Genomic DNA, 21,551 nt, shown 5'->3' with positions numbered 1-21,551 from the left:
CAAAGGAAGAAGTCTCACAACACCAGGTTAAAGTCCAACAAGTATGTTTGGTAGCAAATACCATAAGCTTTCGGAGCGCTGCTCCTTTGTCAGACGGAGTGGAAATGTGCTCTGAAACAGTGCACAGAGTGCACTCACCACCCCCTACACACCCCGACACACCCCCCTCAGTCTCTCACTCCCCCACACCCCTCCACTCAGTGCCTCACTCCCACCTTCCCCACCCCACCAATCAATGCCTCACTCCCACTCACTGGTCAGTCTATTCGCAGCGAATGTTGGGGAGATCCAGTCCCACTGCAGTTTGCCCCACCCAGAGATGCCTTTGCTTCTTTCTCACACGAGCCTTCAGCACGCTGTTCACTGCACCACCAATCGTGGTTTGTTTCTCCCAATCACAGTCAATAGTGGACAAATCAGCAGCAATGGGAGAGAGAAATTACCTCTGATTGGAGAATCAGCTCCAAGCAGAATCCCAAATTGAAACTCAGCTTCTTAACAACAATTTGGAAACTTTCTCCAGGACCACGTAGAGGAGCTTTGCGAGTCACACGCAGCCCCCTCGGGCCGAACCTTGGATAAACCTGCTCTAGATGGTCACTCTCTCCCACTTTCCACTCAGTCCCTGTTTGAGCTGCAGACAGGATAGAAATTATATTTGTATTTTTGTGATCCTACCTGTGTCCATTCTCATTTTTGATGAAGCTGTTGGATATTCTCCCCTGTTTGAACCTTCAGCCATGATATTGACAGGCCTTGCCTGATTCTGAGACTCTGTAATGAGGATAACATCAATGTCAGGAACAGGTGTAAATATTGAAATCAGAAGCAGGGCGTTGAGATCTTTACTAATACATAAGAACATAAGAAATAGGAGCAGGAGTAGGCCATCTAGCCCCTCGAGCCCGCCCCGCCATTCAATAAGATCATGGCTGATCTGACGTGGATCAGTACCACTTACCCGCCTGATCCCCATAACCCTTAATTCCCTTACCGCTCAGGAATCCATCCATCTGCGCTTTAAACATATTCAGCGAGGTAGCCTCCACCACCTCAGTGGGCAGAGAATTCCAGAGATTCACCACCCTCTGGGAGAAGAAGTTCCTCCTCAACTCTGTCTTAAACCGACCCCCCTTTATTTTGATTCTGTGTCCTCTAGTTTTAACTTCCTTACGCAAGATATATTTCAGAATATTACAGTCTCATATATGCTACCGTGATATTAGTAACAGTTGTTTCACAAAGTACCAGTTGCCATCATCACGTCCGTTGAAAAATCCTTTTCCCTTTCAATCCTCTGCCCCATTTCCAGTTTCCACTTTTCTCTCCAAAGTTATTGAACATGTTGTTACCTCCCAAATCCAGCACCATTTTTGCAGGAGCTCCATACAGTTAAGTTTGCACCCTGCCGCTGCTGTTAAAATCACAAATACTATCCTACCCGACTCTGACAAAAGTCAGTGAAGTATCTTCATTCACCCGTCTGCAGCCTTTAGCATCCTTGACCATGTTATCCTTCTCCAACTCCTCCCTCTTGTCGTCCAGCTGAGTGGAAATGCATCAAAGGCCCCTGGTTCAATTCTTATCTATTACTTTCCATCCAGAGAATCAGTGACATTGCTTTCTCTTGCCACTCCCACATCATTATCTCCATCATTGGCCCTCTTCTATTCCTCATCAACATGCTGCCCCTCGGTAACCTGGCAGCAGGTTCAACATGCAAGCTGCTGATATCCAGCTCTACATTCTCACTGCTCTGAAACTCTGCTTCCTGAATCCTGACTAACTCACACCACGTCTCAGTTCATTCACCTGAGTTCACCAACTCTCACTGTCTCACAGCCTGACAACAGCTCAATTTTAAAATGCTCAAACTAGCTGTTCAATCTCTCCATGGCCCCTCACTTCCTATTCATGCAGCCTACAGCAGCCCCAGAAGCCAACAACATCTCTACCTTGCCCAATCTGACAAGTTGTGTATCTTGAGGATAATTTGTCCACAATCCAGGCCAAGTCCTGAGCTCCGGAATTCCCTCCCGAAGCCTCTCGGCTGCTTTACTTTTCCCCCTTCTCAGATTCACCTTAAAAAGATTAACAATCTGACAAAAATTAGTCACCTGCCCAGCTACCCCTTCGAATGTTTTATCTATTTGTTTTCCCACTGAATTTTTCTCTTGTTGAGTGTTTTGGGATGTTTTGCCACGTTAAAGGTGCTATACAAATGCACGTGGCTCCATATTCTCCACTCGTGTGGGTGTGTCAGTGTCTGTGTCCCTATACCTGTATCCCTAATCAAAGTAAGAAGTTTAACAACACCAGGTTAAAGTCCAACACCAGGTTAAAGCTTGTGTGGCTTTTGCTACCAAGTAAACCTGTTGGACTTTAAGCTGGTGTTGTTAAACTTCTTACTGTGTTTACCCCAGTCCAACGCCGGCATCTCCACATCATCCCTAATCAAACTCAGCTGATGTCCCCTCCTTTCTCCAATATGGAAATGGAAAAGTGATTCAGACATTTAATTTCTTCAAATTAGAATTGGAAGTTAATCAACAGCAATAATTTACAACCAAGGTTTAAAACCAGCAATGTAAAATGCAGTTACCCGTTTCACTCTTAATCTCATGCAACAACTCAGATTTCCAGTGTGTCTGACTTTGTGAAAACAATATCCCAAAGCACACATTCATTCCCCCTCATGGGTCTCTTCAATTTAACATTAAATTTACAATATCATTCTAGCGAGGCTCTGTAATACACATCTGGTCATCTGAACAGATCCGGATTTATTCCTCATCAACCCCAATGACCCGGCCTCGCCCACACCGAGCCAGCATCAGTTATTGGGTGAAGCCACACTGACTTTCAAGAGGACCCCAGAAATTTATCAGTGCCTCGAAATGGCTGCAATGCAAAAGATATCCAGAAGATCAATGGTGGTGCGCCACAACTCTCTCTCCTTTCTGATTAACATATCTCATCGCCTCTGTCTATCTCCAGAATCTGCCTCACACGGACTGATCCCCTCGCCTGGCCCCCCACCCAGCTGCTTTCTCTCCACCGGTTGGTGTCCACACCTCTGTCTCTGGTACTGAGATCAGTCAGATCGTTACCCTGGCAACACAGGAAATCGCTCAGCAAAAATAACTGAAAACGGAAATAACAAAACCACCATCACACACCCTGTTGGAGAGAAATCAAAGTAAAGGAGACAAAATGGTTACCCGGCACACAAAATGGACTCTGGAAAAAGACATTAAGAGGCACTGACTTTGGGCACAGACATTACATAAAGAGTTAAAACCTTTAGTGTTTAAATTACTGCAGGAAACAGGTCAGACCTTGAGGCACCTTAAACTTGAGATAAAAGCAGACCCAGAACAATGAGTTTGATGACGAGATCAGCCACTGATGAGGGACATAAATGTATAAATGTATATAACAAGATCAGCCATTGATGGAAGACATAACTGCAGATATGTATCTACTCTATGTATAACCATGTGTTAACTGTCGATGTCCATACCCGTCTACTCAACTTGTAACGATGTGCTATCAGCTAATGTCCACACTGTCTATTATCAAACAATGTATAAAAGATGCTCAACTACCATTGTGTAGTTGAGAAGGTGAGTGCCTGTACTGCGGAGTGCCAGCGCTTCTCCCAAAGCTTTGTCGGTATAAAACTGTTTGTTGAACCTCCAAGTCTGACTCCGAAGTGGTGAATTTCCCACAACACACCCTCAGTTCAGTTCAGAGGAAGATTAACCCAGAACAGTCAACCAGTTCTGTTTAACAATGAAACTGCAATTCCAATATTGCGTGTTTTAAACACCAAAGCGTGACACTGTCGGGGGCTTGTGAAATTCAGGCACGGTGTTTCACGAGACACAAACTGCTCCAACTTCATGGTACATCACACAGCCTTACACTGGATAATGGTGCTTGGTGCTCACACACTCCATATCTCACTCAGCATTTCCAACCTCACCTTATCATCTTTTTGTACTTGCTACAGGACCAGAGTAAATGGAACTTCCTCTTACCTTCCTCTCCAGAAAATATATGGAAGCTGTTTGAATGTGAAGGGTTCTCTCTGGCTGGCGCTCTCACAATACTGTGCTGGTTCACCTCTTATAGTTCTTCAGGCCACAATCCCTGCTGAATTGCAACTGTGGATTTTCACAATTAATCCAGCGACCCCCGGAGATCTGATTATGCCAAAAGAGAAAGAGAGTCAAATAGAGCCAGTGTGAATCAAAATGACAATTTAGCCACATACCCGACATCAAAAGATGCTGAAGGGGAAGCAGGAGTGTTGGAAATGTTTCAATTACGATATTATCATTCGAAATATGAACAAAGTTCATAAACTATCTGATCTCACTGACTCCATCCTCCCCGGGTTACACACTGTCTGATCTCACTGACTCCATCCTCCCCGGGTTACACACTGTCTGATCTCACTGACTCCATCCTCCCCGGGTTACACACTGTCTGATCTCACTGACTCCATCCTCCCCGGGTTACACACTGACTGATCTCACTGACTCCATCCTCCCCGGGTTACACACGATCTGATCTCACTGACTCCATCCTCCCCGGGTTACACACTGTCTGATCTCACTGACTCCATCCTCCCCGGGTTACACACTGACTGATCTCACTGACTCCATCCTCCCCGGGTTACACACGATCTGATCTCACTGACTCCATCCTCCCCGGGTTACACACTGTCTGATCTCACTGACTCCATCCTCCCCGGGTTACACACTGTCTGATCTCACTGACTCCATCCTCCCCGGGTTACACACTGCCTGATCTCACTGACTCCATCCTCCCCGGGTTACACACTGCCTGATCTCACTGACTCCATCCTCCCCGGGTTACACACTGTCTGATCTCACTGACTCCATCCTCCCCGGGTTACACACTGTCTGATCTCACTGACTCCATCCTCCCCGGGTTACACACTGTCTGATCTCACTGACTCCATCCTCCCCGGGTTACACACTGTCTGATCTCACTGACTCCATCCTCCCCGGGTTACACACTGTCTGATCTCACTGACTCCATCCTCCCCGGGTTACACACTGTCTGATCTCAGTGACTCCATCCTCCCCGGGTTACACACTGTCTGATCTCACTGACTCCATCCCCCTCGTGTTACACACGATCTGATCTCACTGACTCCATCCTCCCCGGGTTACACACTGTCTGATCTCACTGACTCCATCCTCCCCGGGTTACACACTGTCTGATCTCACTGACTCCATCCTCCCCGGGTTACACACTGTCTGATCTCACTGACTCCATCCTCCCCGGGTTACACACTGTCTGATCTGTCTGACTGCATCAAAGAAAATTACAGCACAGGAACAGGCCCTTAGGTCCTCTTAGCCTGACCATGCTGCCTGACTGAACTAAAATCCCCAACCCTTCCAGGGACCCTATCCCTCTATTCCCATCCTATTTACGTATTTGTCCAAATGCCCCTTAAATCTCACTATCGTATCTGCTTCGACTACCTCCCCCGGCAGTGAGTTCCAGACACCCACCACCCTCCGTGTAAAAATACTTGCCTCGTGCATCTCCTTTAAGTCTTGCCCTTCGCACCTTAAACCTGTGCTCCCTAATAATTGACTCTTCCACCCTGGGAAGCAGCTTCTGACTATCCACTCTGTCCATGCCCCTCATAATCTTGTAGACTTCTGTCAGGTCGCCCCTCAACCTCCGCCGTTCCAGTGAGAACAAACCAAATTTCTCCAAACTCTCTTCATAGCTAATGCCCCCCATACCAGGAACATCCTTTCTGTACCCTCTCCAAAGCCTCCAGATCCTTCTGGTAGTGTGACGACCAGTATTGAACACTATGTTCCCAGCGCAGCCTAACTAAGGTTCTATAAAGCTGCAACATGTCTTGCCAATTTTTAAACTCAATGCCCCAACCGATGAAGGCAAGCGTGCCGTATGCCTTCTTGACTACCTTCTCCACCTGCGTTGCCACTTTCAGTGAACTGTGTACCTGTCCACCCAGATCCCTCTGCCAATCAATAATCTTAAGGGTTCTGTCATTTACTGTATATTTTCTATCTGTATTAGACCTTTCAAAATGCATTACCTCACATATGTCTGGATTAAACTCTATCTGCCATCTCTCCGCCCAAGTCTCCAACTGATCTATATCCTGCTGTATCCTCTGATGGTCATCATCGCTATCCGCAAATCCACCAACTTTTCTGTCGTCCACGAACTTACTAATCAATCTAGTTACATTTTCCTCCAAATCATTTATATATCTATGTTACGAACAGCAAAGGTTCAAGCACTGATCCATGAGGAACGTCATTTGTCACAGGCCTCCATTCAGAAACACACCCTTCCACTGCTACCCTCTGTCTTCTTTGACTGAGCCAGTTCTGTATCCACCTTGCCAGCTCACCCCTGATCCCATGCGACTTCACCTCCACCAGTCTGCCATGATGGACCTTGTCAAACGCCTTACTGAAGTCTATATAAACAACATCCACTGCCCTACCCTCAATCATCTTCGTCACTTCCTCAAAAAACTCGATGAAGTTAGTGAGACATGACCTCCCCTTCACAAAACCATGTTGCCTCTCGCTAATCGGTCCATCCTGCCTGGGGTACACACTGTCTGATCTCACTGACTCCATCCCCCCCGGATTACACACCGTCTGATCTCACTGACTCCATCCTCCCCGGGTTACACACTGTCTGTGTGGAGTTTGCACGTTCTCCTCGTGTCTGCGTGGGTTTCCTCCAGGTGCTCCGGTTTCCTCCCACAGTCCAAAGATGTGTGGGTTAGGTTGATTGGCCAGGTTAAAAATTGCCCCTTAGAATCCTAAAATGCGTAGGTTAGAGGGATTAGCGGGTAAATATGTGGGGGTAGGGCCTGGGTGGGATTGTGGTCGGTGCAGACACGATGGGCCGAATGGCCTCCTTCTGCACTGGAGGGATTGTATGATACTATGATTCTATAGAGTTTGGGATTTGGGGCTGCTGTGGCAATACACGTGTTGCACTGTGAATGTGCACGTATCCTCGTATTCAATCAACCTCTGTCAGTTTCCTTGCATTTGTTGATTTACAGCCGCACAAAACAATTTAGTTTCATGTGCTGCAAATGCTCATACAGGGCCCAGACTGAAATAATGGAGAGAGATCTGGTGCTGTGTTTACTCAGACAAGCGCTTGATTGCAGTAATTTAGATGCTGCAGCAGTGTTTACACAGACACGGCCTGGATTGTAATAACAGATCTTTCTCTGAAACATTGAATCATCCAATTGCTGCAGTGCAGGAGGAGGCCATTTGGTCCATCCAGTCTGTACCGCCCACAATCCCACCCAGACCCCCTCCCCGTGTTGACCCTGCTAATCCCCCTGACACTGAGCAGCAACTGAGCCTGGCCAGTGCCCCTGTGCTGCTGATGTTTGGAGAGTGTGAGGAAAGGGCCGCAGACACGGGGAGAATGTGCAGACTCCACACAGACAGTGAGCCAAGGCCGGGAATTGAAGCCGGCTCCCTGGCGCTGTGAGACCGCAGCACCAACCACTGAGCCACCGCGCCGCCCACAATGTAACTGACCGTCCCCGCTCTGTTAATATGATACAAAGACGGGCTGTATTTACACAGGAAACCGCCATTTTAATCCTCAAGCTGAATGTTGTTGGAGTTGAAACTTTTTCTGGGCCGTTAATTCCTCCCCGTGATTCACAAACCCGGAAATACCCGGATACGCAGCGAAAAAACCGCAGTGCGCCTGCGCGCAATAGGAAGCGGGCCGCACCCTCCCGCAGTGAAGTTGGCGCAGGCGCACTCGGGGCGGCGAGGGCTGGTTTCCGGCTCGCGGATTGGTCAGCTCCCGGTCACGTGCTGTGAGCGGGCAGTGACTTCAGACCCCCCTCTCCAGCCGCGCGCAGAAACCGTCAACGGCCGCGCCACGTGACCGCGAGCCGCTCTCACTGAGTGGGCGGGACCTCACCGCACCCTCATTCCCCATTGGTGCGTTCCGCTGTCCGTCAAATGAACACAGCCAATAGGAAGCCGCTCCAGCAGAATGATTGGCAGCCAGTGCGGGGCGCACTCGGGCAGCTTGTGATGAAGCAGCGACTCGCTGCCACTGGGGACAATCCCAGTCGGCGAGAGTCGGCGCCGCTGAAGTGGAGACTTTTTCTCTTATTTAATTCCTTACCGTTATTGAAAGATTCGGTGTGAAGCCGCTGGGAAAGCCCCGCACACGCAGTGAGAAACGGCGCGGCGCCTGAACTCCGCACTCGAGACGGCGGCGGGCGGCTGATTGTCCCGCTCGCCGATTGGCCAGATCCAGGTCACGTGCTGTGTCGGCAGTGACGTCAGAACGCCCCCTCCAGCCGCGCGCGGAAATCGTTTAACGGCCGCTTCCAGACACGTCACTGAGTGGGCGGCACCTCATTGCGTCATCATTCAGATTTACATACAGCAGGGAAACAGGCCCTTCAGCCCAACTTGTCCAGGCTGCCCCTGTTTTTAAACCCCTAAACTCGTCCCAATTGCCCACATTTGGCCCATATCCCTCTAGACCCATCTAACTAAATGCTTTTTAAAAGACAACATTGTCCCCACCTCTACTACTCCCTGTGGCAGCTCGTTCCAGACACTCACCACCCTCTGTGTGAAATAATTGCCCCTCTCACCTTCAACCTCTGCCCTCTAAGGTTTAGACTCCCCGACCTTTGGGAAAAGACATGAACTATCCAGCTGATCTGTGCCCTCATTATTTTATAGACCTCGATAAGATCACCCCTCAGCCTCCTACGCTCCAAAGAAAAAAGTCCCAGTCTATCCAACTCCTCCTTAGAACTCAATCCATCAAGTCCCGGTAGCATCCCAGTAAATCTTTTCTGTACCTTTCTAGTTTAATAATATCCTTTCTATAATAGGGTGACCAGAACTGTACACAGTATTCCAAGTGGGGCCTTACCAATGTCTTGTACAACTTTAACAAGACGTCCCAACTCCTGTATTCAATGTTCTGACCGATGAAACCAAGCATGCCGAATGCCTTCTTCACCACCCTGTCCACCTGTGACTCCACTTTCAAGGAGCCATGAACCCGTACCCGAGATCTCTTTGTTCTGTAACTCTCCCCAACACCCTACCATTAACTGAGTAAGTCCTGCCCTGGATCAATCTACCAAAATGCATGACCTCGCATTTGTCCAAATTAAACTCCATCTGCGATTCGTCAGCCCACTGGCCCAATTGATCAAGATCCCGTTGCAATCCGAGATAACCTTAGAATCTTAGAAACCCTACAGTACAGAAAGAGGCCATTCGGCCCATCGAGTCTGCACCGACCACAATCCCACCCAGGCCCTACCCCCATATATTTACCCATTAATCCCTCTAACCTACGCATCCCAGGACGCTAAGGGCAATTTTATCATGGCCAATCAACCTAACCCGCACATCTTTGGACTGTGGGAGGAAACCGGAGCACCCGGAGGAAACCCACGCAGACACGAGGAGAATGTGCGAACTCCACACAGGCAGTGACCCAAGCCGGGAATCGAACCCAGGTCCCTGGAGCTGTGAAGCAGCAGTGCTAACCACTGTGCTACCGTGCCGCCCACGAACCACTGTGCTACCGTGCCGCTCACTGTCCACTTTGCGACCAATCTTGGTGTCATCTGCAAACTTACTAACCATGCCTCCTATATTCTCATCCAAATCATTAATATAAATGACAAATAACAGTGGACCCAGCACTGATCCCAGAGGACACCGCTGGTCACAGGCCTCCAGTTTGAAAAACAACCCTGGACAACCATTCACTGGCTTCTGTCATTAAGCCAATTTTGTATCCATTTAACTACCTCATCCTGGGTCCCATGATGGAGGTTGTGCAACAACCTACCATGTGGTACCTTGTCAAAAGCCTCATTGATTCATTGCACAATCCATCACTGCACCCTCATTCTCCATTGGTGCATTCTGCTGTCCATCAGCTGAACACAGCCAATAGGAAGTCGCTCCAGCAGAATGATTGACAGCCAGTGTGGGTGGAGTCGGGCAGATTGTGATGAAGCAGCGACTCGCTGTGGATTCGCTGCCATTGGGGACAATCCCAGCCAGCAAGAGGCAGCAAGGGCGGCACCTTCCGTCCCCAAGCGCAGCATTCGCACCATCCCACTTTCTCTTCCATTTGGGCAGCACCACAAACAGCTTCTTGTTGTCTCTTCCATTGGCAGCACCCCCGGGTGCTCTTGGTGCTCCCGTTCCAGCACCTTTCCTCTTAATGATGGGGAAATGAGGCTCTCATAGCCCAGAATAAACATCCAGCAACACCGACAACTCCCAGCTTCCACACACTTATCGCCGTAACTCCGGGTGCTTTCTACTCATCCTCCCTCTCTGGACAAGTTCCACTCCCTGCCTCATAACCGGATCATTCCGGGTGGCTTTCCGTAACTGGTTAGCGGTTACCGGAACTTTATCTTCTTGTGTGAAGTGCATTATCTGCACATTCCAGCGGGAACATCTTTATCTCCAGGCAAAGGCAGCCTTGACAGAGCATCCGCATTGCCGTGTTTCTCACTGACAGCACCAACACCCACCTCTGCAATCAAACTGCTGCCATGGACGGTATCCCAGTGAATGGTCCAAGGATGGAAGATAAAATATAGGAATTATGAAAGGGAGTCAGTAATTCAGCCCTTCGAGCTCAGTCACAACATCATCATGGCAGAGATTTTAATTTCTTGATGCAAAGACGATGCCTCCGCCTTCTTTTTCCACCCGAGCAAACTTTTCCTCAGCTTTCGTCAATGATCTAGAAGCGAATACTATGGATCTTCCTCTCCGTTTGACAGAACGTTAGACAGGACAACCTCAATCCCATTGGGCGAGGCTTCGCATGTAAGCTGCAGCGGTAACTTTGGGTTAAATTGAACTCGCATTTCCAATCTCTTCAAAGCCTGCTTTACCGCCAGGGAGGCCTCCTTTTGTTCACTTCCACGGCTCTCCTTTCACCAGCAACTGGAGCATCAGTTTCAATGCTGCCGCCAGGTCCGGATTGAGCTTGTTGTCATAGTAACTGATTAGACCCAAAAACAACCTGAATTGGGACACATTGTCTGGTCTTGGGGCCTTCATGATGACCTCCATCTGAGGCTTTGTGCATCCATTTCATGACCCAGACATTCAATGGAGTCCTTGAAGAACTCATATTTCTCTCTTGATTTGCAGGCCGTGCTCCTGCAACCTCGAAGGTATTCTGCAAGTACTGGGAAAATAGTCGAATCCATGAGCAAGATCTCATCCAGGTAAGTCTGGACTCCTGTCATTCCACTCAGGATTTGGTCCATGGCCTTCTAATCGAGATAAGGGCGCATGTAATCAAGATGGGGGCACTCCAAACCGAAATTGGGGGCACTTGTGATTCACCTGGGCACTCCTCATTGACAGGAGCACTGCGAGCTGATATGCGGGCACTCAGAATTGATACTGTCACTGCTCTAAATCTAAATGGGAGCACACCTAATCGGGATAGAAGTCTCTCTTATTCGAGATACGGCGTGCTCCCAATCGAGACAGGGGGGCACTGCTAACGGCGACGGTGGGGGGGGGGGGGGGGAACTGCCAACGGCGATGGGGGGGGCACTGCCAACGGCGACGGGGGGGGCACTGCCAATGGCGACGGGGGGGGCACTGCTAACGGGGAGGGGGGGGACTGCTAACGGCGATGGGGGGGGGAACTGCTAATTGAATTAGTCGCTGCTCCAAATCTAAATCGGGGGCACCCCGAACTGATATAGAAGGCTCCATTGTTCGAGATACGGGACACTCCTAATCGAGGGAGGGACAGACCTAATCGAGGTAGGCAGCGTTCCTAATTGACCGGGGACACTCAGAAATGACGGGGGGCACACCTCACTGAAATAGTCACTGGTCCAAATCTAAACAGGGGGGCATTCCTAATCGAGATAGAAGGCTCCCTTATTGCAGATCGGGACACTCCAAATCAAGATGGGACACTCCTAATCGTTAGAGGGTCACTCGCAATCGAGATAGGGGGCACTCCAAATTGAGATAGTTGGGACTTCAAATCGAGCTAGAGGGAACTACTAATTGACACGGGCACTCCTGTGAACCTGGCACTGAATCCAGCCAGGCCTGTAACACTGAATCCTAAAGGACAGAGTGAATCCAGCCAGGCCTGTGACACTGAATCCTAAAGGACAGAGTGAATCCAGCCAGGCCTGTGACACTGAATCCTAAAGGACAGAGTGAATCCAGCCAGGCCTGTGGGACTGTATCTCAAGCGACAGACAGAACCCAGCAATGCCTGTGACACTGAATCTCTAAGGATAGAGTGATCCCAGCCAGGCTTGTGAGACTGAATCTCAAAGGACACAGTGAACACAGCCAGGCCTGTGAGACTGAATCTGAAAGGACAGAGTGAATCCAGCGAGGCCACTGTTCGACCACCCCGAAGCCTCCTATGCTCCAGGAGAAAATGTCCCAGTCTTTGCAGCCTCTGCTTATAACTCAAACCATCAAGACCCTGCAGTATCCCAGTAGTTCTTTTCTGCACACTTCCTAGTTTAATAATATCCTTGGTATAATAGGGTGACCAGAACAGTACACAGTATTCCAAGTGTGGCCTTACCAATGTCTTGTACAACTTCAACATGATGGCCCAAATCCCATTCAGTATTCTGACCAATGAAACCAAGCATGTGGAATGCCTTCTTCACCACTCTATCCACCTGTGACTCCACTTTCAAGGAGCTATGAATCAGTACCCCTAGATCTCTGTTCTATAACTCTCACCAATGCCCTACCACTAACTAAGTCCTGCGCTGGTTCGATCTACCAAAGTGCATCATCTTGCGTTTATCTAAATTAAACTCCATCCACCATTCATCAGCCCACTCGATCAAATGATCAAGATCCCGTTGCAATCCGAGATAACTATGCCACAAATCCTGGTGTCATCTGCAAAATTACTAACCATGCCTCCTAAATTCTCATCTAAATTATTAATATAAATTACAAATAGCAGGGGACCCAGCACCGATCCCTGAGGCACCCCGCTGGTCACAGGCCTCCAGTTTGAAAATAGAACAACCCTCCACAACCACCTTCTGTCTTCTGTCATCAACCAATTTTGTATCCATTTGGCCACCTCATCCTGGATCCCACGAGATTTAACCAAATCCAGTCTAGTTTTGCTTTTAAATGTTTACATTTTCAAACACTGAAACCTCTTGCCCTTGTTGGGAATATCAGTGCGGTTTGAGAAAAGCAAACACTGATCCCACACTCAACACCCCCCAACACAGGACTGAGCAGAGAGTGTGAAATGTGACTGGTGTGAGTGTGGATTGTCTTTTAAAAGTGGGTAAGAAACACTCCTCCATTTTCAAATCTTTACCTTGTTTATGGAGCGTCTCGGACTCCCCTGACACTCACTATCCATCTGAATTAATCTCTATTCCTGACTGTCTAACTGTTACTCTCTGCATTGCTCCCTCTCCCTATCTCTCTGTTACTCTGCATCGCTCCATCTCTCTCTCTCCCTCTCTATCCCTCTCCCTCTCTATCCCTCTCATCCACTATGTTGTTTATCGTTAAGGAGTCTAATCACAGAGAATTCAAACACTCTTTCTGTTTCTGTCTTGGCAGAATTAGCAACATGAGTGCAAATTTCAAGATTGGATTCACACAATACAGACAGAACAGTATTTATATAATGGCTTCTGCAAATGCTGGTGAGCTCAGTACATGTGGTAGCTTAATGTTACAATAAGATAGAATCTGTATTCAGACAACTGTTACTCTCTGCATTGCTCTCTCTCATTCTCCCTACCTCTCTGTTACTCTGTATCTCTTCCTCTCTCTCTCTATCCCTCTCATCCACCATGTTGTTTATCATTAAGGGGACTAATCACGGAGAATTCAAACACTCTTTTTGTTTCTGTTTTGGCAGAATTAGCAATATTAGTGGATATTTCAAGACTGGATTCACACAATACAGACAGAACGCTGGTGAGCTCAGTACACGTGGTACCTGAATGTTACAATAAGATAGAATCTATATTCAGACAACTGTCACCCCACGGGGTCCAAACTTCACCGTGTTAATTTGATTTGATTTGATTGATTTGTATTGGGATGCAGTGAAAAGTATTGTTTCTTGTGCGCTATACAGACAAAACATACCGTTCATAGAGTACATAGGGGAGAATGAGAGGAAAGGGTGCAGAATATAGTGTTGCAGTTACCGATAGTGTGTAGTGAAAGATCAGCTTAATATATGGTAGGTACATTCAAAAGTTGACATTCTCCCCAAGCACTAAAGCTTTCCACAAAGCAAGGCTCACAAATTCAACACCAGTTTCCTTTGTCCCCTCTCCCATCATGCTGTGTTCGGAGTCTCTGATCGATGCTAAGGGCCTAGTATTTGAGGCTCTGAGCTGAACTCACAATCTGTCTGATTCTGAGAGAAGATTACTGCCCACTCATATATATCCCCTTGAAATATATCTGTTGTGTACAGAGTCACTTCTTTTTTCCCTGTGTCTGCTACCCTTGAAGAACTACTGAATAATCTTTAAACATCTGTATTATCACAGAACAGGGCCAACATGGGGGAATCTAGTATCAGGGAGGGCACAGTTTAAAATTCATACAGCGCCCATTAAAGATGGAGATGAGGAGGAATAATTTGTTCTCTCAGGGGGTGGTTAGTGTTTAGAATTCAAAGTTAAAATTCATTTATTGGTCACAAGTCAGTCTTACATTAACACTGCAATGAAGTTACTGTGAAATTCCTCTAGTTGGCGCCTGTTCGGATCAATGCACCGAACCAGAATATGGGAGGAAACCGGAGCACCCGGAGGAAACCCATGCAGACATGAGGAGAACATGCAAACTCCACACAGACAGTGACCCAAGCTGTGAATCAAATCCAGGTCCTTGGCGCTGTGAAGCAGCAGTGCTAACCACTTTCCCCAGAGAGTGAGTTGAGCATTATGGGGAGACAGGCAGCAAAGTAGAGTTCAGGCCACAGTCAGATCAGCCATGATCTTATCAATGGGAGGAGCAGCCTCAAGGGGCAGAATGGCCTACTTCTGCTCCTATTTGTTGTGTTCTGTGTGGTACCTTCAAAGGCCATTGTACTCAGCATTGCAGGAACTCTGCCGAACACACTCTATCTCAATCACTTCCTCTCCCTCTCTGTGACTCTCACTCCATTCCTTTCCTCCCCTCTCTCTGTTACTCTCTCTCTATCCCTGTTTCTCTCTTGCCCACTCCAGCTGGATGGAGAGTGGGAAAGAGAGGCTGATATGATGGGAGTTTTCATCTGTATCTAACTGCATTTTCTGAACTGTCCTGTCCTTGTTTGATGAAACAATGAAATGGGAGATTGTATTTGTTTGTGTGCGTGTCTGTGTGTGTGTGTGTGTCTGCGTGCGTATATTGGTGTATGTATCAGTATGTGTGTGTGTGTATCAGGGTGTGAGGTGGTCTGCATAGGCGTATTTGGGTGTGTGTATGTGTGTGTGTGTATTCTGCAAGTATGTGTATGTGTGTGTATATGTGCATGGGAGGGGTGTGTGCCTATGTGCGAGTGTGTGTGTCTGTGTTTGTGAGAGAAATTGAGTGTGTGAGTGTGTAAATGTTTGCCTGCATGGGGGTTATGTGTGAAACATAGAAACGAGAAGCAGGAGGAGGCCATTCGGCCCTTCGAGCCTGCTCCACCATTCATTTTGGTCATAAGAACTTCTGGAGTAGTCCATCTGGTCCCTTGAGCCTGCTCTGCCATTCAATAAGATCAAGGCTGATCTTTTCGTGGACTCAGCTCCACTTACCCGACCGCTCACCATAACCCTTAATTCCTTTACTGTTCAAAAATGTATCTATCCTTGCCTTAAAAACATTCAATGAGGTAGCCTCAACTGCTTCACTGGGCAGGGAATTCCACAGATTCACAACCCTTTGTGTGAAGAAGTTCCTCCTCAACTCAGTCCTAAATCTGCTCCCCCTTATTTTGAGGCTATGCCCCCTAGTTTTAGTTTTACTGCCAGTGGAAATAATTTCCCTGCTTCTATCTTATCTATTCCCTTCATAATCTTATATGTTTCTATAAGACCTCCCCTCATTCTTCTGAATTCCAATGAGTATAGCCCCAGTCTACTCAGTCTCTGCTCATAAGCCAACCCTCTCAACTCCGGAATCAACTGAGTGAATCTCCTCTGCACCCCCTCCAGTGCCAGTATATCCTTTCTCAAGTAAGGAGACCAAAACTACACAGTACTCCAGGTGTGGCCTCACCAGCACCTGATACAGCTGCAACATAATCTCGCTGTTTTTAAACTCCATCCCTCTAGCAATGAAGGACAAAATTCCATTTACCTTCTTAAATACCTGCTGCACCTGCAAATCAACTCCTTGAGATTCCTGCACAAGAACACCCAGGTCCCTCTGCACAGCAGCATGCTGCATTTTTTTACTATTTAAATAATAGTCCATTTTGCTGTCATTCCAACCAAAATGGATGCTCTCATATTTCCCAACATTGTACTCCATCTGCCAGACTCTCGTCCACTCACAAATTATCTATATCCCTTTGCAGACTTTCAGCGTCCTCTGCGCACTTTGCTCTGCCACCCATCTTAGTATCATCTGCGAATTTTGGCACACTACACTTGGTCCCCAGCTCCAAATCATCAATGTAAATCGTAAACAATTGCAGTCCCAACACTGGTCCCTGCGGCTTACTACTAGTCAGTGATCGGCAACCAGAAAAACACCCATTTACCCCCACTCTTTGCTTTCTGTTAGTTAACCAATCCTCTATCCATGCAATACATTACCCGTAACACCGTGCACCTTTATCTTGTGTAGCAGTCTTTGGTGCGGCGCCTTGCCAAATGCTTTTTGAAAATCCAGATACACCACATCCACAGGTTCCCCATTGTCCACTGCACACGTAATGTTCTCAAAGAATTCCACCAAATTAGTCAAACATGACCTTCCCTTCATGAACCCATGCTGCATCTTACCAATGGGACAATTTATATCCAGATGTCTCGCTATTTCTTCCTTGATGATAGCTTCAAGCATTTTCTCTACTCCAGAAGTTAAGCTAACTGGCCTATAGTCACCTGCCTTTTGTCTACCTCCTTTTTTAAACAGTGGCTTCACATTTGCTGTTTTCCAATCTGCGGGAACCATGCCAGAGTCCAGCGAATTTTGGTAAATTATCACCAGTGCATTTCCCCCACCATCTCTTTTAGTTCCCTGGGATGCAATCCATCAGGGCCAGGAGACTTGTCTACCTTTAGCCTCATTAACTTGCCCAACACTACCTCTTTCATGATAATGATAGTTTCGAGGTCCTCACCTGCCATAGCCTTCCACTCATCAATTCTTGGCATGTTATTTGTGTCTTCCACTGTGAAGACTGACGCAAAATACCTGTTCAATGCCTCAGCCATTTTCTCATATCCAGTTATTACATCCCCCGTCTCATCCTCTAAAGGACTAATCTTTACTTTAGCCACTCTTTTTCATTTTATATATTTGCAGAAACTTTTGCTGTCTGTTTTTTTTATTCTGAGCGAGTTTACTCTCATAATCCATCTTATTTTTCTTTATAGCTTTTTTTGTGGCTTTCTGCTGACCTTTAAAGATTTCCCAATCCTCCAGGTTCCCACTAATCTTTGCCACTTTGTATGCATTTTCTTTCAATTTGATACCCTCCTTTATTTCCTTCGATATCCATGGCTGATTATGTCTTTTTCTACAGTCCTTCCTTATCACTGATATATACTTTTGCTGAGCACCGTGAAAGATCGCTTTGAAAGTCCTCCACTGTTCCTCAATTTTCCCACCATAAAGTTTTTGCTCCCAGTTTCCCTGAGCCAACTCCTCCCTCATCCCTTTGTAGTCTCCTTTGTTTAAGCACAAGACATTGCTTTTGGATTCTACCTTCTCACGCTCTATCTGTATTTTAAATTCAACCGTACTGTGATCGCTTCTTCCAAGAGGATCCCTAACTGTAAGATCACTAATTATTCCCGTCACATTACACAGGTCCAGATCTAGGATAGCTTGCTCCCTTGTAGGTTCCATTACATACTGTTCAAGGAAGGTATCGCAGATACACTCTATGAACTCTTCCTCATGGCTAATCATCAAATTCAATATCCTGATCTCCCCTTCCCCTCCCTAATCCCGCGATCCCTTTAGCCCCAAAAGTTATATCTAATTTCTTCTTGAAATCACACGTGAACATGTGCAAGTTCCGGGCCATCTCCGTGTGTGCGTACATGCGTTTGTACGTGTGCATGATTGAAGTCAATGGTGAGATATGGTTAAAATTCCATATGTTTATTGTTATTCCCATACATTGGTAAATTCAAGAATCTCACACCAACCTTTGAAATCTTCAGACTATTTGGGTGGACAGGATAACCATGAGAGCACAAAGTGCCTCCAGCTGCTTGTGTGAGACTCACTGAGATGAACTAAGTTCCTGGGACAAGATGAAAAGACACCAGACAGTGAGTTTGATGCAACAGGTTAACAGAATTTATTCAGTCAATGATTGAACAAAGATGCTGAATAGGCAATTGATTGACAGCTCCTCACGTGACCTGCCGAGCTGACCTCAGCGGGCTCGAGCCTGCGCAGTGTCTGAGCCACATTCCCTTAGCAACGGGCCGGGCCTGCGCAGTGACTGAGCCGCATTCCCTTAGCAACGGGCCGGGCCTGCGCAGTGATTGAGCCGCATTCCCTTAGCAACGGGCCGGGCCTGCGCAGTGATTGAGCCGCATTCCCTTAGCAACGGGCCGGGCCTGCGCAGTGATTGAGCCGCATTCCCTTAGCAACGGGCCGGGCCTGCGCAGTGATTGAGCCGCATTCCCTTAGCAACGGGCTGGGCCTGCGCAGTGATTGAGCCGCATTCCCTTAGCAACGGGCCGGGCCTGCGCAGTGATTGAGCCGCGTTCCCTTAGCAACGGGCCGGGCCTGCGCAGTGACTGAGCCGCGTTCCCTTAGCAACGGGCCGGGCCTGCGCAGTGATTGAGCCGCATTCTCTTAGCAACGGGCCGGGCCTGCGCAGTGACTGAGCCGCGTTCCCTTAGCAACGGGCCGGGCCTGCGCAGTGACTGAGCCGTGTTCCCTTAGCAACAGGCCGGGCCTGCGCAGTGACTGAGCCAGGTTCCCTTAGCAACGGGCCGGGCCTGGGTGAGGAGGCTGTTTCCTTATTGTGAGTGTCCCCGCTCAGGGGGAAGATCAGCAACATTGGTGACCCAGTAACATGGAGAGAGTCTGTGTGAATCTGCACATTGTTAATGACCCTTCAATAAAAATAACACAAAGCTCACCGACATCAGACAAGGGATAAACTGTCTGAAAGGTGGGCTGTCCCATATTGAAGCGGCCGAATGGCCTCCCCCAGCTCCAGGAGCTGCACAAGCTCTGAGCTCCGGCAGCAGCAAGAGGAGGAGGCAGACATTCAGTCCCTGCAGCCTGAGCTGCCCGTTGATCAGGGAGACAAACTCCATCCAGCCGCCTGGGCTTCAGATCCACACCTTCTGGCAGCAGAAATATCCCCATCTCAGAGTGAAAATTGTTCACAGAATCCCCACAGTGCAGAAGGAGGCCATTCAGCTCAGCAAGTCTGCACCGACCACAATCCCACCCAGGCCCCACCCCAATAACACCCACATATTTACCCTGTTAACCCCCTGACACTAGGGTCAACTGAGCACGGCCAATCCACCTAACCCGCACATCTTTGGACTGTTGGAGGAAACCAGAGCACCCGGAGGAAACCCATGGAGACACGGGGAGAATATTCAACAGCTAATATCTGCAGCTATGTGTGGGAGAGAGTTCCACACTTCCCCCACCCTTTGTGTGAGCAAGTGTTTCCTAAATTTATCTCCTGAATATCCTGGCTCTGATAATAAGATATTTGTCCCCTTGTCCTGAGCTCTCATAGAAACATAGAAAAACTACAGCACAAAACAGGCCCTTCAGCCCCACAAGTTGTGCCGAACATATCCCTACCTTTTAGGCCTACCTATAACCCTCCATCCTATTAAGTCCCATATACTCATCCAGGAGTCTCTTAAAAGACCCTATAGAGTTTGCCTCCACCACCACTGATGGCAGCCGATTCCACTCGCCCACCACCCTCTGTGTGAAAAACTTCCCCCTAACATTTCCCCTGTACCTACACCCCAGCACCTTAAACTTGTGTCCTCTCGTAGCAGCCATTTCCACCCTGGGAAAAAGCCTCTGAGAGTCCACACGATCTGTGCCTCTCAACGTCTTATATATCTCTATTAGGTCTCCTCTCATCCTACGTCTCTCCAAGGAGAAAAGACCGAGCTCCCTCAACCTATCCTCATAAGGCATGCCACTCAATCCAGGCAACATCCTTGTAAATCGCCTCTGCACCCTTTCAATCTTTTCCACATCCTTCCTGTAATGAGGCGACCAGAACTGAGCACAGTACTCCAAGTGGGGTCTGACGAGGGTCTTATATAGCTGCATCATTATCCCCGGACTCCTAAACTCAATCCCTCGATTGATAAAGGCCAGCACACCATACGTCTTCTTAACCATCTCCTCCACCTGCGGGGCCGATTTTAGAGTCCTATGGACCCAGACCCCAAGGTCTTTCTGATCCTCTACAGTACTAAGACTATTTCCCTTTATATTGTACTCCTTCATCCCATTTGACCTGCCAAAATGGACCACTACGCATTTATCTGGGTTGAAGTCCATCTGCCACTTCTCCGCCCAGTCTTGCATCCTATCTATGTCCCTTTGTAACTTCTGACATCCCTCCAGACTATCCACAACCCCATCAACCTTCGGCAAACTTACCAACCCATCCCTCCACTTCCTCATCCAGGTCATTTATGAAAGTGACAAACAGCAAGGTTCCTGGGGCACACCACTGGTGACCGACCTCCATTTAGAAAAAGACCCATCCATGCACACACTCTGCCTCCTTTGGTCAACACAGTAAGAAGTTTAACAACACCAGGTTAAAGTCCAACAGGTTTATTTGGTAGCAAAAGCCACACAAGCTTTCGGAGCTCTTAGCCCCTTCTTCAGGTGAGTGTCTTACAGTGAGTGTCAACCTGGGGTACATCCCATCCGGACCCGGCGACTCTCACACCAGTGAGTAAAATTTCTGTCAACTGATAATTTCATTCAAAACCCTAAAATCCTCAGTTAGAGCAGCCTTTGGTCAAGCCAGTTCTGGATCCACAGGGCAGCAGCCCTTTGGATCCCATGCCCTCTCACCTTTTCTAGAAGCCTTGCATGGGGGACCTTATCGAACGCCTTGCTAAAATCCATATAAACCACATCTACTGCTTTCCCTTTGTCAATGTGTTTCGTCACATTTTCGAAGAACTCCATCAGGCTCATAAGGCACGATCTGCCTTTGACAAAGCCATGCTGAGTATTCTTGAGCATACTAAACCTCTCTAAATGCTCATAAGTCTTGTCCCT

General features: G+C 47.9%; 1 protein-coding gene and 1 long non-coding RNA gene across 3 annotated transcripts in view; one reads left to right on the top strand and one right to left on the bottom strand.

The window, feature by feature from the left end:
• Positions 1–681: 681 nt before the first annotated feature.
• Positions 682–8,318, bottom strand: LOC144486898 (uncharacterized). The gene is made up of 3 exons (XR_013496352.1): positions 8,215–8,318; positions 4,044–4,208; positions 682–774 (listed from the first exon to the last, which is right to left on the bottom strand). It is a non-coding gene; the product is annotated as an uncharacterized LOC144486898 (long non-coding RNA).
• A 1,748-nt stretch (positions 8,319–10,066) lies between these two features.
• LOC144486897 (uncharacterized) overlaps positions 10,067–21,551 on the top strand; it is a 31,870-nt gene continuing 20,385 nt past the window's right edge. The window contains exons 1-4 of one of the 2 annotated variants that reach the window (XM_078204929.1): positions 10,067–10,919; positions 11,250–11,326; positions 13,692–13,777; positions 13,996–14,072. In XM_078204929.1, coding sequence (XP_078061055.1) covers positions 11,307–11,326; positions 13,692–13,777; positions 13,996–14,072 — 183 coding nt within the window. In that variant the 5' untranslated portion in view covers positions 10,067–10,919; positions 11,250–11,306. Of the gene's footprint in view, positions 10,920–11,249; positions 11,327–13,688; positions 13,778–13,995; positions 14,073–21,551 lie in introns of those variants that run through there. The other variant, XR_013496351.1, reaches the window with a different exon arrangement.

Source organism: Mustelus asterias, unplaced genomic scaffold (assembly GCF_964213995.1).
Source record: "Mustelus asterias unplaced genomic scaffold, sMusAst1.hap1.1 HAP1_SCAFFOLD_509, whole genome shotgun sequence".
NCBI classification, from domain to species: Eukaryota; Metazoa; Chordata; class Chondrichthyes; order Carcharhiniformes; family Triakidae; genus Mustelus; species Mustelus asterias.
Note: the sequence above shows the minus strand (reverse complement) of the source record. Positions and strands in the feature narration are given on the sequence as shown.